The 17,961-nt window shown below is 51.8% G+C and overlaps 3 protein-coding genes across 8 annotated transcripts in view; 2 read left to right on the plus strand and 1 right to left on the minus strand.

Moving 5' to 3' along the window:
* fbxo25 (F-box protein 25) overlaps positions 1–17,961 on the plus strand; it is a 244,625-nt gene that overhangs the window by 51,441 nt on the left and 175,223 nt on the right. The gene's annotated exons all lie outside the window — the stretch shown is intronic.
* hebp2 (heme binding protein 2) lies at positions 262–3,045 on the plus strand. The gene is made up of 5 exons (XM_062468150.1): positions 262–390; positions 732–810; positions 920–1,055; positions 1,742–1,925; positions 2,178–3,045. Exons 2-5 carry the CDS (start codon positions 736–738, stop codon positions 2,362–2,364), a joined length of 582 nt encoding a protein of 193 aa, XP_062324134.1. The 5' UTR covers positions 262–390; positions 732–735; the 3' UTR covers positions 2,365–3,045.
* Positions 5,755–17,961, minus strand: part of nhsl1b (NHS-like 1b) — a 93,739-nt gene continuing 81,532 nt past the window's right edge. For all 6 annotated transcript variants that reach the window (XM_062467236.1, XM_062467237.1, XM_062467240.1 and 3 more), the window contains 3 exons: positions 12,701–16,105; positions 10,704–10,830; positions 5,755–7,501 (listed from right to left, as the gene is read on the minus strand). In XM_062467236.1, coding sequence (XP_062323220.1) covers positions 6,847–7,501; positions 10,704–10,830; positions 12,701–16,105 — 4,187 coding nt within the window. In that variant the 3' untranslated portion in view covers positions 5,755–6,846. The remainder of the gene's footprint in view (positions 7,502–10,703; positions 10,831–12,700; positions 16,106–17,961) is intronic.

Consider the following 17,961-nt stretch of genomic DNA (forward strand, 5'->3'; position numbering starts at 1 on the left):
GGATGTTTTTACTTTTGTTTGGCAATGTAATATTTGCTATTAAAATACTTTTTAATTGCTACATTTTAAATATGTTTTAGTTGATTTTGAGTTGCTATGAATTAATTTCAGTGCTTATTAACAATACAATGCCTTTATTACAAACCATCGTGTTGGTGTTTTGTGTGGATTCTTATTTTTTATACGAATACACGATTTCGCAATTTATAAATATGAATGACTTTTCGTTATCCAATAGCCTGGATGACCAATCAACAGCAGCCGTGTCTAAGCACCTGACGTATTACGCTCACATGTTACAAAATACATTTTACGTAAACAAACACCACACCCGAAGAAATTGGATCTGCTTGAGACACCTACACTAACCTTCATCAACTTTATTCAACGGTAAATACTATTTACTTGTCGAATGTGTGTGTATCGCAAGTTAAGCACAGTTGTGGGAGCTAGACATTTTGCAGCAAATTTGTGAAAGCACTGAAAATGTAGATAGTACTGTTGCTAGCTGGCTCGTTCAGTTGGATAACACATCCAGAATATTTGTTTTCCTGCATTGAATGAGTTGCAAGACTAGGTATGTATACTAGCTGCTGAAGTAGCTGGCTGCCCCATTCAAGGAATGTATATCTTAACGCTGTATGGCTTAGCTAGAGCTCTAGATAGCTATACTACAGACATACTACAGATCTACATTAATGAATTTATAATCCCCGTTCTGAATACAACAGAAATATGCTAAAGGCGGTTGGACAAGTTCTTTTCTCTTCTGGTCTACAAACCCCAAAGTTTACTCCGGAGAAGAGTAAGGTACAGTAGGCGTTCGTTTTAGGTCAATAAAAGAAGCAATACAACGTTGCACAAGCCTTGGATTGTTTGCTTACCCCCATGTTTATCTGTTTATAAATGTGTGTTTTAGGGACAAGACTATGAAGTCCGTACCTATCATGCCACCAACTGGGTGAGCACCACTATCGAGGGGATGCAGCAAGGTGAAGCAATGAGCACTGGCTTTAAACGTCTCTTTCGCTTCATCCAAGGCAGCAACGAAAAGAGTATGTAGCCTACTCATTTACACAACACAAGCTTATATGAGTGGATATCTTGTATGAGGAAGGAAAGAGCAATCATGCTAGTTTTATGTAATCATAAAATGTAAGTTAAAACTCCAGTGAGACAATCATTTCAAGTTCAAAAGTGCCTGGAAGTACACCGTGGTCATTTAAATGTACTATGAGAGTTTATTGGGTCACGCACAATGTATAACTTGGAACATGTGAGTTGTTTTGCAAGTCATTTTTATGGAAAGTGTCACAGATTTAACTCTTTCACCATCTGGTTAGAGTGGGATAGTTTCCCGAATGGACAATGTAGTAATCAATGTCTCTTGTAGTGAATTTGATATCCTATCGTTACGCTTTGGAAGATCTGTTTTGTTGGTGTCTCAGTGTCCCCTATGCTATTCCCTAGGTCTAGGGTCGATCAGTTTCACACTTAAAATGCATTCACTACATATTACCTACCTGTTGGCCGTGAGCATGTAATGAATAAATCGTCATTTCATTTAGCAGATACTTTTATCCTCAGCAACTGACAGCACAGGGGGCTTTGAACCTGCCAGTTCTGCAGTTCAAGTGCTCAAACTACCGAGCTATACCCACCCTCTTTAATAATCAATTCAAGCAGTCCTTAAATGTGTGTGTGTGTTTGAATGTGTGTGTGTGTTTCTCTCGTGTTCTAGACCTAAAGGTGGAAATGACGGCCCCCGTGTCGTGTTTGGTAAACCCCGGGGCCGGGCCGGCGTGTGAGACCTCCTTCACCGTGTCTTTCTTCATCCCGGAAGAGCATCAGGCTGACCCGCCCCGGCCCACCGACCTGGAGAACATCTTCGTGGAGAACAGGAAGCAGTTCACTGCCTACGTCAGGTACGCGGAACACCAGGACACCCGAGTGTGAAGGCTTCTCTGTGCTCCAACAGACATGACCGAGCGAAACACTTGGTGAGGTGGACATTGAAGGAGAGATCACAGTGCCTTCTAAAACACTGCGGGGGAAAAAAAACTTCAACAGAGTAATAATATTCGTGCAAAACTTAAGTAACCGTGAGCTCGTAGTATCTTTACTCTCTACTTCCTGAAGTAAGATCTATGTATTTAATCCTGACAACTTTTACTTAGGACCTACGGAGGTTTCTCTAATGAACAGAAGAGCCGTGAGGAGCTTCTGAGACTTGTGGAGAGCCTTCAGAGGGACGGCGCACCCTACAAAGAAACGCCATACTACATCGCTGGCTACGACAGCCCCTTCAAACTGACCAATCGCACGAACGAGGTCTGGATCCTCAAGAAAGAAGATGGGGAGTAGGGGGGGGGGGGGGGTGGTGACAGGTTGCGGTGGAAGAACACAGGCTTCCTACATTCCACTGGTGTGGGATTGATTTTACAGCTTAATGGGATGGACCGTAGGTGCCTCTCCAATGTAGGTTTAGGTGACTTCTGAAAATAGAGAGAAAAACAGTGTGACGTGTTTGTTTTTTTTATGCTTTGAATCTGAAGGTTATTAAAGGGACGGCTTGTTTTTAGATCATGTGTAAGCCTTAACTGGCCTTAACTAACTAAATGGTCAGTTTATAAAACAATTACGCAAATCTTTTTATGGCAGTTTTACATAATGCACTTTGACTATGGACACCGCTACTACTTACTGTATTAGTGACCAGTTATACACATCAAAATGCACTGAGGTTAATGTGTGCCTATGTCATAATGAATGTTTAACTATTTTCTTATTGATAGATATGCCAAAAGCTAATTGGTGCCTTTCTATCCTTTTATCATAATTGTATGTAAACATAAAACAGATGGTCTATTGTAAGCAATGTATTGTGGGTGTATCCACACTGAAATATTTAAAGGATATGTCTACATCATGTTATGAATGAAGAATAACAGGATGAATACATTTACTCAACTATTTCCATTAGGGTTGGGAATCTTTTGGTATGCTCTGTGTACTGCCACGGAAATTAAACAGTTTGACATGCTGTATTGGACATTTCATTGAAGTGTGACAGGAAAAGAATGGATAGGGAGTAAGACATACAGAAAAGGGTGAAGGCTGGATTTGAACCCAGACTGTTGCGGTACTGACCCAGCTTTCAGAGAATGAGCCACAGAGGCTTCCTGCAAAGTTACTTTCTACAAGACAGTGTAATTGCCCTTATGACACTTCTAAATGCCAAAGGACATTATACGTTTTGTTTCTGCTAATGGCAAGTTATAAAACAGAATACTCTGCCTTCTAATCATACCAAAAAATAATTGTGAATCGCTAGAAGACTGAATCGCGATTCATATGTGAATCTTTTTTTCCCCCCACCCCTAATTTCCATTCACCTGATGTGTTTGTGTGTTCTTTGTAACCTCGATGTGGGTTCAGATCCAGAGGCACACAGGTGTGGCCTACATGCTCTGAAGGTCGTGACCTTTAGCTGCGGCAGTTGTGCAATCCTCTCCCCACCATCATCTCTCCCTTGTTCTCCCTGCTCCCCTCCCTCCACACCATCAGAGAGACACGCTGAGTCATTGCCTTTATTTTGGGAGGATTGTTCCCAATATCATGTTCAGACACTCAGCAGAAACAAAGCTGAACACCCCCCCCCCCTCCCCTGCACAGTCAGATACAGTTTGTTGTGCTCCTAAGGAGAGGTATTTCTCTAGTCATGATGCTCCTATCTGTGGTGTGAACTGTAGGCATGACGTCGATCTCGTCTTGTCATTTCCTTGAAATGAGGCTGTTGATATTTGCTGGAAAAGCCAACAGAAAGGTCAGGAAGCTGGAATAAAATGCTAATCGGATCATCCATGATTGAGCCAAGCTCCTCCACTTTGACATCTAGTACATTTTCATCACACTCATAACAAGCCAAGGCAGTGCTGTTCTCTTACCGGTGCTGCGTGGGTGGGGGGGCTGTCTCAAAGCACAGGGACAGTGAAGGACCAGCGGGGGAAGGGGCCTATATGCGGTGATTATGGGTAGGAGGTGGTATATTGATTCATGTGTGAGTGATATGTAGAGTGGGTTGTCTGGAATAACCAGGCAGAGATTGATCCACACATTTGAATATATGAGCTGGTAAACGGAGTTTACAGTGAATCACAGGCAATGGCATGACTTGAAAATATTGAAAAACTATTGATGGATGACAGAGGTGGGAAGAAATGTCTCCCTCCCTGGGAATGTACCGGTGATGGGCTGTACCTGGGAGCTAAAAAGGCTCGAGTCAAAGCTGAACAGGGTGAAAACAAAATCCATCAGTAATGACATATGACGAGGGCATACACTGTGGTGGGATTTTTCGACATTGTCATTGTAGGTGTAGACAGTTTGGATGAAGCTTCATTTTGTACACAGGCGCATAGCGGTTCAGCTTGCAGTTGCCACCAGTTGGATATTATGGGATTCCAGATGATGCAGTGTTGCTAATCGGACATCCAGACTCCTGAGAAGGACACAAGTGATGACCCTGTTGGGAGAGGAGGGAGGAGGGGAGGAGAGGTGTGACCGATGGCCTCCAGAGCTCCCAGGATGATGGACGAGTGTGGGCGCCATGGCTACGGCACTAATGAGGCGGTGATTTGGTGCGGCGGGCTGGCAGATGGCCGTGAATCAGAGGTGGAGCAAGGGAGCGAGAGACCAGACAAGAGGCACAGTCTTTAAATATCACCTTGTTTTATAACGCAGACATCCACAAGACGATCAGCAGTATGCCTACACCTCCATATACACACACCTGTTTATCCACTCCTCCACCAAGCCTGATTTTGTCTCTCGCTCTCCTCCTCCTCCTCTGATTCAACTTGCTGGGATTGAGACGTTGTGAATGCCTGTCATGTGGGGCTGGGGGGAGGGGGGGGGCAGTCCATCATGGCTGGGTCGGAGTTGGCCAGGACACACTCTGGTCACAGGTGATTAAACATGGGCCATTACGGCTGTTAAAAGGTTATGAGTCTCCCGCCTGTCGCCTCCTCTTGGAACACACAGCACCAGACTGACGAGGAGACGAGGCACCAGAGGAGGATTTCAACAACTTTAATACGTGAACAAATAAAAACATGACACTTGCGTTGTGACGTATGTTTTTATTATTATTTATTTTGTTGTTACCTTTTCGTTCAACTTGAGTTTGGAAAGGTTGCAAATTAGAGTTGGTATTCGTAAACCTGTCCTTTTCTGACTGTGGGGAACTAAGCAGACCACGGAGTGGATAAGAGAGGGCTCTCCAGTCCCCTCTCACCCAACACTCTCCTCAATCCCGCCCCCCGTCTCACCACCGATTGGCTAGACCAGGGGGCCATCACTGTCGCAGTCACACTAATCGTAAATAAATAGCCTACAAAAGGAAACCACTCCCTTGACAAGGGCTCTAAAAATGAATACGTACAGGTTTTTTGAAAATAAGTCCAAACATAACCATGTATTTACACAAAGAACCATATGAAACTGCAGAGGAAAATGAAATAGGTAGAAAGGTCAACATCATGATGGTAACTGCGTGATCCTCAGCCATAGATAAAGGATCTAATAGATCACCTCTCCAAACTACTAAATATTGTCAAAATTCAAGATTGTGTCCATTTCAGGATATCAGGCTACATTTAATGGTTAAATTCTTTGGTAACCACAATGATCACAAACAAAACAGGACAGCAAATAAACAAATATATTTTCTGTTTACTTTTTAAGATGGCTAAGATTTTCTGTTTACTTTTCCTTCTTAATTTCCAAATGGTTGACTTAAGACAGCCTTAATAAAACAATTTCTAACACATGGTTTTTAAAATATCACAACAAACAGAGAAAGAAGAACACAAATAGACAGTGCAAAATCTACAAACTAAAAATTCAAACACCAAAGGTTTTCCAAACCTTCACTGAAAATGCAACGTTTGTCTGTGTCAATGCAGGCCCAGCCGCTGTCCTTGTGTGCCTTCACCTGTCCACCCCCAGTGCCACTCTTAGCCCCTCTGCACTTTCCGTTGACCACTGAAGAACTGCAGACCTGCAAACTTAACTTCAACGTGTTGAAACCTGATGAGGACTGTAGCTGGAGCAGTTTCCTGGAACCCTTGCTGATGTACCGTTGCGTTCCGCCCAGTGTTTTAAAAATCTTCTACCTTCTACAGTAGACTGGCAAGCCATGGCGTTCTAGAACACTCTAGAGCTAAGCTGACAGAAGCAATGAGCAGAACTACAAGGCTTTTTTACAGCAAGCCCCTTAGTACACTTTCAAATGACTGACCACTCTGTCTGACTGCCAAGCTAAGAGCACCACTGCAGCGAAAACAAAGAAAAGTCCTTCATTTCACTTTCGCTTTGTCCCAGTCCTTGGAGAAACCTTCTAAAACCTAAAGGACCACCTGCATTCACTCAGCAGAACCACCACATCTCTAACAGGAGAACAAAATCAAAAGGTGAAAACCAACCAAGAACCCCAGGCTTTGGAGAAGGGCTACGATTACTGTTTGTAACACAAAGGAGCGATGAAAAGAAGCGGAAATGAAATTGTAGGGACCCCAACGGAAACACAAAGTAGCGGAAAAAAGCTGCAGTTGAACTGGCCTCCACTTCAGACTTGAGTCCAGCCCCGGCCCAGTTTCTGAGGGCTCCTGGGCCTCTAAGGTCCGCGTCCACAGGTCCAGAACCCGACTGGACTTGGAACCAGGCAGGGCGGGCGCAAGGGCTTCACAGTCTGAGGAGAGGCCCCCCCCCCTTCGGCTCCTCCCCCTCCCACTCGACAGCGAATGAGTTCAGATCCCCAGATGTGGGGCGGCGGGGGCCTGCCCTCTAACTGCTGCCCTCCTCAGATAAAGTGCCGTTGTAGGAGTTGTGCAGCAGGGGGCTGAGCCGGCAGGCCGGACTGTCCGCGTACTCGCTCTCGGCCAGCTCGCCCTCGCGCTCGCAGATCACCGTCATGGGGCTGCTGAGGAGCCGGTTGCGGGCGTTGTACTTGCTGCTGGCGGCGGAGGGCGGCGTGCGCGAGCGTCCGTACCTCATCCCGCCGAAGGACATGGGCGAGGAGGGGGACGAGGGCGCGGAGAGGGCGAGGCCCTCGCCGCGGTGCCACTCCTCCGCTGCCCTTTTGCCGCGGCCCGGCGAGCCGCAGGGGCTGAGCGGGCTGGTGGGCGAGGAGGGCGGGTCCAGCGAGGACTCGGAGCGCGTGCGCTGGAAGCGCGGGTCGGTGGAGCGCAGCATCTCGGCGGCGGACATGCGGAAGCTGGTCTCGGAGCGGCTGCCCTTCTTCAGGAGCAGGGCCTTGAACGTGTCGCTGCTGGTGGCCGACTTGCGCAGGTTCCTCTGGATGGAGCCCGACGGGCGGGGGAGGGAGGCGGCCAGGCTGGGGGAGGTCATCCCCGTGGGGGTGACGGGGGGAGACGGGGTGTGGCCCTGGGACTTGTCGTCCTCTGACGACTCCTTACGACCCAAAACCTTCCTTTTGGACCTGCAGATGGAGAGAGAGAGCAGGTTATCATGGTGCTAGAGGAGACAATTAAGGAGAGTTATCAGAGCAGGATTAGTTATGCTGACGTAAGAGAGCTGACGGGGAGAGAAATGATGAAAGAGTCTTGTAGAAGGCAGGGCAGGAGAGAGGGTAGAGCGAGGCTTGCATAATTGCAATCATTCATGGTTGCAATTATTCTCTCATTGACCAAATGCTTGGCTGCTCCACATTCTTGGAGCCTTGTAACAGTTAAAGAGTCAACACCAGCCTTGGCTCAGCCCATTGATTTCGTATTTTATTTTGAAATGTCAAACGTGGCATTCGAACCGTGTCCCAATTTTGCCAAGTGTCAACAATGCCCCCCCCCCCCCCCCCCAACAATCCCAGAGTGCAACACCGGCAAAAGCCACACAGAAGCAGGGAAAACAGTTGACGGAATGAGTGATGGGCTATAGTGGGGAAGTGCTTTTTTATCTTTAATATAACGGCAATAACTTTACCGAAACGGCTGACGTTGCAGCTCTGAAGAAGCCCTTTGAGGTGGGCACAATGGAATTAATCAACAGCACAAACTGGGAAAAGTGCCCAAAGCCTTTTTAATCACCAGACACTTCAGCATCCTCAACAGCAGGGGGAGCTATCGAAACCTGCCTTGTAATGAACACATACAAGCCAGTTTGAGGTCTGCTTAGCCATCCCTGTAGTAAGCATTGTGCTTAAACCGGGACTAGCAGGAGGCATGGGATTAGCGCAGGGGGGGAAAACAGCATCATTAATCGAGTCCAGTGGTTGTGCTGCTGGATTAGGACGTTAATCTGAAGCCAGCTTCGCCACAGGGCTGGCTAATCACAGTGCCGGGCTACTTGCCCACTCCGCACCGCTCCAACCGGGGGGGGCTCTCGCCCTGCGGACCCCTGCTACCAGGGAGGAAGAGGAACAGGACGAGGAGGAAGAGGAGCGAAGGGGAGAGGGGGGGGGGGATAGACATGATAAAAGGGATTTGTTGGGAAAGGAGAGGGAGGGTGAAGGAGGTGGGGTGGGGGGGAAGACCAAGTATTTAATCCCCGATCAGATACAGAATTAAGAGGTTTAAATCCATTCTCTTCAAACAGAGGACACAGACACCACAATACCCCGGAAGGAGAGGGGATGAAGATGGAAGTCCCGGACTGACAGGGGTGACAAGGGGCCACAGCTACAGGAGCAGCTTCATCTTCAGTGGACACAAAACAAAACGTGTGTGATACAGTAGGACATAATAGTGGAAACGGCCAGTGGAAAGCCTGCATCCGGAAACCTAAATCCGACCTTGACACGGGCGTAGTGCCACAGTCCCCCGAGATCTCCTGCAGCACATCAGCCCCCAGGTTAGAGAGGCAGCGGATTACGCAACGCCTCCCTGCCTCACACCTGACTATGCTGGCATATGGAGGAAGCAGCAGAGACACATCTGAGTGGCATGACTGATGCTGCCCAAGCCTCTGAAGTCCACACAAACAACCCCAGACATGTACTCCTGGGGGGGGGGGGGGGGACTTTTCACAGAAAGAGAGAGGGTAAAGGGAAAGAGGGATGACGAAAGAGAAGATGTAGATCCAGTGTGCTCGCAAGAAAAAACAAACAAGTCTGCCATCTAGGTTTTCAGGGCTGCATTGATTTTGTTTTGTCCAAATCCTTCAAGCCAGCTCAACTCCCGCTGGGATTGGGAAAACAATTCATTCAGGTTTTAATCATGCTATCGTCCTCCATTTCTCTCTCTCTCTCTCTCTCTGTTTGCATTTGTGCGTGATGGAGAGAGTGGAGAGAGAGAACTACAGAGAGAGAGTGAGAGGATAAGAAGACAAACTGTTGGATTTACCTCCTCTTAGAAGCAGCAGCTGGTGATCAGGCCGTGTCTATCTACTCTCCTGCATCCTCTCCAGTCTACTATCCTGTCTTCTCTCTTGTCTACTGTCCAGTCTACTATCCTGTCTTCTCTCTAGTCTACTGTCCAGTCTACTCTCCTGTTTTCTCTCTAGTCTAATATCCAGTCTAGTCCAGTCTACTATCCTGTCTTCTCTCTAGTCTCCTCTCCTGTCTCCTTTCCAGCCCTTTGTTTCTCAGGACAAACCCAGCTTGAGTGAGGACTAACTACTGTGTATGTTTGCTATATTACATGGAGGAGCCTAGACACACACACATACAGACACACACACACACAAAGCCAGAAGAAATCAAATCCCCTGGAATGAAATCCTGTGACGCTCTGGAAAACTCCACGGCACGTGACCTGGATGAGCCCACACACACACACAAACACACACAGAGGCGGGTAGCGTGAGTGATATATGTGTGTTCCTTTTGAACATGTACATCATGTATGAGACCGTAGAGAGTATGGGCGGACTGGAACAGAGTGTACAGGAGAGAGAGAGAGATATAGAGATGTAAGAGAGAAAGAAAGAGCAAAAGAGAGCGCAAAAGAGAGAGAGAGCGAAGGTCAGGGAGATATAAGAGATAGAGAGACCCACACTTTGAAGTGAAAGAGAGACTAAGATAGAAAAGAGAACACGTTCTCCGTCAGCCTCTAACCTAGATGAGGACCAGGGGGTGTCGACCGCATGAATAATGAATGAAGCAACAGCCTTTTCACCCACTAAGATACGCTACGGCTCCTACGCTACGGCTCCTAAGCTAGCGGGCGCTTCAACCAGGCTCCCACCAGGGACAAAACCAGCGGCGCGCAGCTTCTCCCTGTTGGCGCCTCATCCTCCCAGCCAGTCCCCAGCCGCCGCTGGTCCCGGGATGACGGACACGTAACAGGGAAAGCTACTCTGCCGGCGGAGCACTCAGAGTCGCCAGAGAGCAGCCGCGTGACGGATGGGTGTGCTACGAGACGGGACAGCCCCGGCTAAAGTTATGACTGGGAGATGGAGGGGAGGAGGAGGAGGGCGGGAGGCACGGGGTGGGGGAGGAGTGACGGGCCGAGGAGAGCGGTAAGACGAAGAGAAGGAGCTGTGTGGGTGTTAAGGGCGGCGGTGTTGTCGTTTTAGGATGAGAGATTGTTCGAGACAGAGACTGAGAGAGATGGGAGACAGCGAGACTGACACTAGTGAATGATAAACAGGATACTGTTGAGGAGGGTGGAGTGAAGAGGAGAGAGATGGAGAGGCTGACAGGGTGAAGAGGGGATGAATAAAGAGATAGAGAGGTGCCTCTGTACCTGTGGATGGCTGCGAAGAGGTCCTCAGTGGTGCGTGGGCGTGCGGGGGTCACCATGTCCCCCGGGCGGACCCCGTTCGTGGTGGGGGCCAGTGGAGAGTCAGCCGTTCTGGGGTCAAACACTTCACCTGAGATAGAAGGAGGACGTGTTAAAACGGGTAAATCTACAAAACAGTGCGCACACACACAGACAAGTGAATTAAGACGTGCATACACATCGCTCCATTATCTCACCCGGAAAAGAAATGCACAGATGTCCACACGCGTGTCCTCCACACACACACACAAACAGACGCACACAGACTGACAGCAACAGTGGAACAAGCAACACACACACACAAACACAGAGATCACACACAAAGTGGCGGTCAGTTATCCAGCGGCAGCAGCCTATGAGATGGAAGGATGTTTGGAAGTGGCGCTGGTCTGTTCTCCTTACATTCTCTCTCTCTTTTATAAATCCATCTCTCCTTTAGTTCAGCGTCTCTCCTCCTCCTCCCTCGCTCATGTCAGCACTCCGAGTGCCTGAGCCGCTGCAGGCGATCTCACGTTACGCTCCCCCCCTCCCTCTTTGCCTCCCTCCCTCCCACCATCTCTTCTCCCCTCCCCTATGAGACAGTGGGCCCCTCCCCCTCTTCCCTCCCCCCCCCCCCCGTCCCCTGAACAGGCCTCCCCCGGGACTGCTGCCCCCTCCCTTACCTCAGAGAGGGAGGGAGAGAGGGAGGGAGAGAAGTAAGGAGGGCACGACAGTGAGAAACAGCGAGGGAGAGAACAGTAGCAGAGGAGGGTGAGAGCGAGTGATAGATGAAGAGCAAAGTGGAGGAAAAAAATAGATCCTTGGAAATCAGGATGAATTGGATGGAGGGAGGCAAACAGATGGAGAAACAGAAGCCGGGATAAGGTAAAATAAAGGAGGGAGAGAAAGAGAGAAGTGAAGAGAGAGAATGAGAGAGAAAAGCGGGACAGTGAGAAAGGTGGGGAACGATGAGAGTGCTTGGGAGGGAGAGGATGGACAGCTGTATAGTAAGTGAGTGAGAGAGCGAGAGCGAGAGAGAGAGGGACAGGGAGGTAGAGAGAGGATAAATCCAAGCGGCTGCCGCAGTGGTGTCCCTCACTAAGCCCTTCCACCCAGAGGAGGAGGAGGAGGCCGGGGTGAGCTCCAGGGTCCCTCAATGACACTCTACAGTCAACCACAGGCTAACGCTTCATTAGCAGTGGGTGTGAGAAGTTTATAGGCCTAGTGATTAGCATGCTAAAGACTAGGCTACGCTAAGCTTCACAAACTCAACAGAAAACGTCCTCCATCTCTACACGCTGGATGCCTTGCACCTAAGGCCAAATCGAAATGAGATCTAATGGCCGGCACAACAACCGTCCGTTTGAAGAGAATAGACATGCTTGTTGTCTACCCCTCAGGCATTTCTTTCTGAAGGAAAAGCCGTACATTTGAGATCATATCAGACTCTGCAATTTGCAGCGCGTCTCTAAACCTTTTTCCGCCTCTCAAGAGTCTAAAAAAAGGCTTTCAGATCCCAATACAGACGGCTCTCTAGGGTAGGATCAAGGAAATGGGGAGGGGGGGGGCTGCCCCCAATAACTGCCCCTTTGTACAAGCCGAAGGACGGATTTAAAGAAAGGCCGAGATGAAGGAGGTAGCTGAAGAGTGGGGTTCAACCCCAGCGATGGCTCTGAGCGTTAAAGCACAGCTCTCGTCTGAACCACTGTGACAAATACCCCCGCAACCCACATACCGAGCTAGCTCAGCGTCCACACACCGAGCTAGCTCAGTGTCCACGCAGCCAACAGCCAAACAGCCCTCGCCGTCGGCCATGGAGGATGAGGAGGGTTCTAAACTAGAACTTCAGAGGATGTGACACGTGTGGCATTCCACGAACGTTGATTTAAAATGTGTGATTGTCGCGTATTTAACATCAGGAGACGACAGTCTTATTAACAATTTTCTAAAAATGAGTTCTAAACATAAGAGCTGACACTTACCGTTGTCATCATCCCTGGAGCTGACCGACCCTGTGGTGCTGCTGGCGCAGTCCTCGTCCTCGTCCTCCTCCCCTCCGGCATTTGCGTCGTCTCCTTGCCCCTGGTCGGAGCTCGTCTCCTGGGGAAGGAAGTCCTGGGACTGGGTCTCTTCCTGCGGCTCTGTAGGCTCACTGTTATCTGTCAGAGCCTCTGAACTTCCGGAGGCTTGATCCTCCTCCTTGTCATTGTCTTCCTCCTCCTCCTCCTCCAACTCCTCCTCCTCCTCCTCCTCCTCCACCCTTTCCCCTGCCTCACTTCCCTTTGTTTCTTCCTCTTTTTGTCTCTCTCCAGCATCTACCTGGTCCCCTGTTATGGGAGAAGGGGTGCGGGTCCCCTCCAGAAGGCTTCCTGTGCTGGGGGTGGGAAGGGGACTCTCCTCAGGAACAGGCTTGGGAGCCAGTAGGGGGCCAAGCAGGGAGAATTTGGGTTTCTTGGAGATGGTGGGGGGCTTCTGTTTTGGAGTGGAGCTTTTGGGGGTCTCCGGAGGGCTCTGGAAACGGGACTGCTGGCTGTCCTGGTCGTCGGTTGTGCCATTTGAGAGGCAGTGACTGGGCTCCTGGTGTTTACCATTGAGGGTAGCGTCCTCTGGCTGCACCTCGGTGTTACTGCGGTTCAGGGACAGCTCCTCAAAGAGCTTTGTGACAGGAGACGCGGACGGCGACTTGTGGGTGTTTTCTTCGGGAGAAGAACAGTTGAGCAGGGGGAGGACAGAGGGCAGTTGTGGTCTCCTACACTTCTCTGGAGTCGAGGGCTTCTGGGTCCAGATGTTCTCCCCTCCTGCCCTCTCAGCGCTGGGCTGATCTGGGCTGCTGACCAGCTGCTCTGGCTTCCTGACTGAGCGCAGCTGGACACTCTGAAGGGCGAAGGGGGTGACCAGCGGCTTGGAGAGCTTGCCGGCCTCCTTGACGGGGCTGGTGGCGCCGGCGGTGCTGGCCGGTCTGGCAGGTCTGAGAGCATCCTTCGCTGCTTTCAGGCTGAAGGGGGTGGCGGTGGGTGCAGCCGGAGCTGGGGCCGGGGGAGGAGGGGGAGGGGGAGGAGGGCAGGGGGCCAGGGAGGCGAAGGGAGGCGGGGGCTGGTTGGGGGGACAGCCGTTGAAGGAGATACTCGGGCGCATGAGGGCCTCTGGGGGGGGAGGGGGAGGGAAGTCTGGAGACGTGGAGTAGGGAGGGGGGCTCATCGGGGTGCCTTCGGGGGTCATGGGCAGCGGAGGCGCGGGGGGCAGAGGGGGGGAGCCGGGGCTACAGTAAGGGGGGAGAGGGGGGGGGAAAGACGGGGGCGGGGAGATGGGGGTCTGGGGTGCGGAGGAGAGTGGCAGGGGCGGAGGGGGCGGGGGGGCTGGGCCGGAGTTTTTGAGAGAGTCGGAGGCGTTGGAGGAGAGGGAGGTGGAGGACGAGGAGATGGACACGGAGGAGAGGAGCGAGGACTTGCGCTCAGGCACTTTGGGCTTGGGCCGCCCCCCGGACGGGGACGTGGACCTCATGAAGGAGGGCACGGGCGTGCCTGCTGTGGGGGTGTTGGACTGGCTGGAGTAGCCGCTGGATGGCGAGGTCAGCCGGTGAACCCGGTCCGGGGACGAAGTGGTGGTTTTGGGCTTGACCGCCACTCCTCCCTCCTGGCCTGGAGCTGCTGAGCCCTGGCTGCTGCTGTGGTTGTGGACACCCACGCCTCCGTTCTGAAGAGCCCCTGGGTGGGCGCTGTTTGCCGCCGCGGTCGCGTGCCTGGAGGGGGAGTGCGGCCCCTGCTCTCCGTGGTTACGGGGGTAGTCCATGTAGTACATCCAGGACTCTGCGTAGTCGGAGCGCAGGCTGCTTGTGTCGCTGTGGGCTGGCGTCACGTGGCAGAGGGAGTAGACGTTAGCCACCGCGGCCCCGTTAGCGTTAGCCGCTAGCGAGGCTGCCGAGCTGGCGACGCTCACGCTGCTCTGACTCCGCGGGCGGAGGACCCAGGGGTCGTCGTAGTCACTGCAGGGGCTGTGCGAGGGGGACGCTCCCTTGCCCTTCCCCCCCCGGAGCCCCATCTGGAGGCTCTGCTGCAGGCTAGCGATTAGCGTCTCGTTCAGCACCGCGCTGTTCGTTCCCGCGCCAACTCCGCTAATGGCGCTGACGCTGCCCAGTGGCTTCTTGCCGCCTGGCTTGCGTCTGAGGGAGTCGGTGCGGGCCGGGGGCAGCGGCGGCTTCTTGGCCTTGCGCAGGGAGATGCTGCGAGAGAGCGAGCGGTCACTGTACAGACTGCCTCCGTCGTCCTGGTGGGCTAGCTCGCGGCACTCGTACATGCTGTGCCTGCTAGCCCGGCCGCCGGCGAGCCCGTGACCCTGGCCGCTGCCGTGGTTCCGCGAGCGCAGGCCGGAGTCCAGGTGCATGGAGGTGTAGTAGCCATCGTTGTCCTGGGAGTAGAGGGAGCTGGAGTCGGTGGTGGTGGTGGTACGAGACGAGCGCTCCAAGCTACTGTACAGGTGGTTGATGGGGGTGGAGCAGCTGGAGGTCAGAGGGCGGCGAGGCGTGACCACGTTCTCGGGCGTGTCGTAGATCCACTGGTCGTCGGCCGAGGGCGGGGGCGTGGCCGCAACGGTGCTGGCGCTGTGCATGCTGCTGTCGGAGCGTCCTGATTCGCTGGGGGTGGCGGGGGCGAGGACTGGGCAGGTGGTGCTGTGGGTGGAGGCCAGAGAGTCAGCGTTGGAGGCCAGGCTGAGAGGCCTGGGGCCGGGGGACTGGGTGGGCTGGCCGGGGGAGTGGCGGAGGGTGATGACCTCGGCTGAGCAGGACATGGTGGCATTGGGGATAACGGAGGTGGAGTAGGCGGCGTGGGGGGACACCATGCAGGCTGGACCCCCTCCCCACTCCCCTGTCTGGGACCCCCTTACCTCCTGGGACCGTGGCCGGGGAAGAGTGCCTGTCCTGGGGGCATTCCTCAGATGGACCACGGTGTCGTCCACCTGGAGCTTGCCAATCTGCCTCTGGGGTGCAGTGTGGACCTCCGGCCTGATGGGAGTGCTACTGTAGATGGGGTCGGCGCTTAAAGAGACCCTGGCGCCTGGGCGGGGGAGGCTGTGAAACCTCTGGGCATCTCCGTTCAGATGGGGGGGCAGGACCAGCACCCCCGAGATGTCCCCGCTGGAGATAGACATATTTCCTGTCGAAGAGGAAGTGGAAATCCCGGCCATCTGGGCGGCGATGCCCTGTCCTCTCTGAGCGCGGATCCTCCGCATGGACGGAGGGACGATCTTCACCTCCTCGGTCTGGCAGCCCGACTCCCGGGTGTCGGAGCGGCGGAGCGAGGAGTTGACGCTCCCGACCCGTCCCAGCGTCGAGTACTGTCCCGGGATGAACATGGAATGCGGCCGGAGCTCGCCGCCTCTCCCTTTCGCCGCTGTGGAAGAACAGAAGAACGGAGAGAGAGAGAGAGTGAGAGAGAAGGTTAACCAGACGAAGAACCAAGCTACCCTCTATCTGTTCCTCTCTCCTCCCATCCTCTCTCTCTCTCTCTCTCTCTCTCTCTCTCTCTCTCTCTCTCTCTCTCTCTCTCTCTCTCTCTCTCTGTGTCTCTCTCCTGGCAGGCTGTCGATCAGATTAGTTGTGTCTATTGGGAGGCTAATTAATGTGATTTGCTGCGGCCCCGTCTGACGCGTTAATAACCGCCGGTCGTCTTCATTAGGGAGCAGAAGGAGGGAGGAACAGAGGAGAGAGAGAGAGAGAGAGAGAGAGAGAGAGAGAGAGAGAGAGAGAGAGAGACAGAGACAGAGACAGAGACAGAGAGAAAGAAAGAGAGAGCAGACTCCCACTATGCTTCCCTCCTAGTCTGGCTCTTGTTCCGTCTGATCGGAGGGGCGAACAATCCTCAGGGACCAGGACGGGCAGCTGGTAAGGCAACGAGCATCTGACACACACACACACATGTATGTATACACACTCACACATCTATATAATCTCCTGCAGTCCCACACATATACAATTTCTGCCACACACACAGACACACACACACATCTACTCTCCTGCAGTCCCACACACATAAGCCTGCAGACACACGCACACACACACACACCCAAAGACATGCAGCACATACCGTCGCATCAATAAAAAAAAAGTGAAGAATGTGTTGGAAAATAGGAGAGGATGGCTGATGCGTCTCCCATCTGTGCTGGCTTGCCTGTTGATGGCCAGACTCCCCCCGAAGACACACACACACACTCTCTTCCTCACACACACCCCCCCCCCCCGCGCTAAAAGGGAGAGTGACAGTGTTGCAGCTGTACGCAATAGATTAAGCTGCAGGTCTCGACTTCACAGGCTGCCTTGGTGCAAGCAGAGGAATTACCACAGAGCGGTAATCAAGACATTCAGCCAGCTCTGTCTTCAAAGCTCAGTCCCTATCGCCTTTACTCATCTCATCGTACAGAGAAATGACATTCTCCTGAACGCACATGACTACCCCCCAACCCCCCACCCCGTCATATGTAAATAAACTTTGCTGTGCCCGGGGAGACTTAACAGATTTAGTTTAGCTTAGCATCTGGCTAACGTCACAGCTATGTGACCTCATTTGCTCCAAGGTCAATGAGGTCGGGCTTGAGGGTCAGAGATTATACTGGGACCATGTGGGTAGGGTAGGGGGCTACCATAACAACAACTAACTATGACCAAGTAGGGTGGAGGCAGGAAGTATTCACACTCTGTATTCCTGAGTTTGGTGTTCAGTTTCACAAGATCTGTGAGGAGCTGATGCTGATGTTTGGGTTAGAACCCCCCCGCACACACACAGACACTTTCTCTCTTCTACTAGTGCACTCCCATCTAGATCAGCATGGGTTCATTCCACAATCTCCAAAAGATGACAGCTTGCCAGAAGAATTTCAGGATTACATTTTCAGCACTGTTTAGTGATGGGGCGTGTGACACACATGCCAAGAACCTTAGACGCCCTAAATATTAACACACACACAACAGACGCATGGCCCAGGGAATATGAGTTCTGAAGTGGCTGAATGTACTTGGGTTTTTCTACCATGACAGACTGCAAAGTGCAGTACTAGATATAAATATAAGATATTCTGGAAGGAGATTCTAAAATGAGTGAAAGATGACCGTACAGAGTCTATAAAGAAGATGGCAGATGAAGGGATGCCTCCATTTCTTTGAGGAGGGGAAAAGAAAAGATTCTACCAAGACTCTACCAGAAGAGCAATCCCCTCAGCAGCTAGATGGAATGAGTGAGACTGTCTCTAACCA

Source organism: Osmerus eperlanus, chromosome 8, assembly GCF_963692335.1.
Source record: "Osmerus eperlanus chromosome 8, fOsmEpe2.1, whole genome shotgun sequence".
NCBI lineage: Eukaryota > Metazoa > Chordata > Actinopteri > Osmeriformes > Osmeridae > Osmerus > Osmerus eperlanus.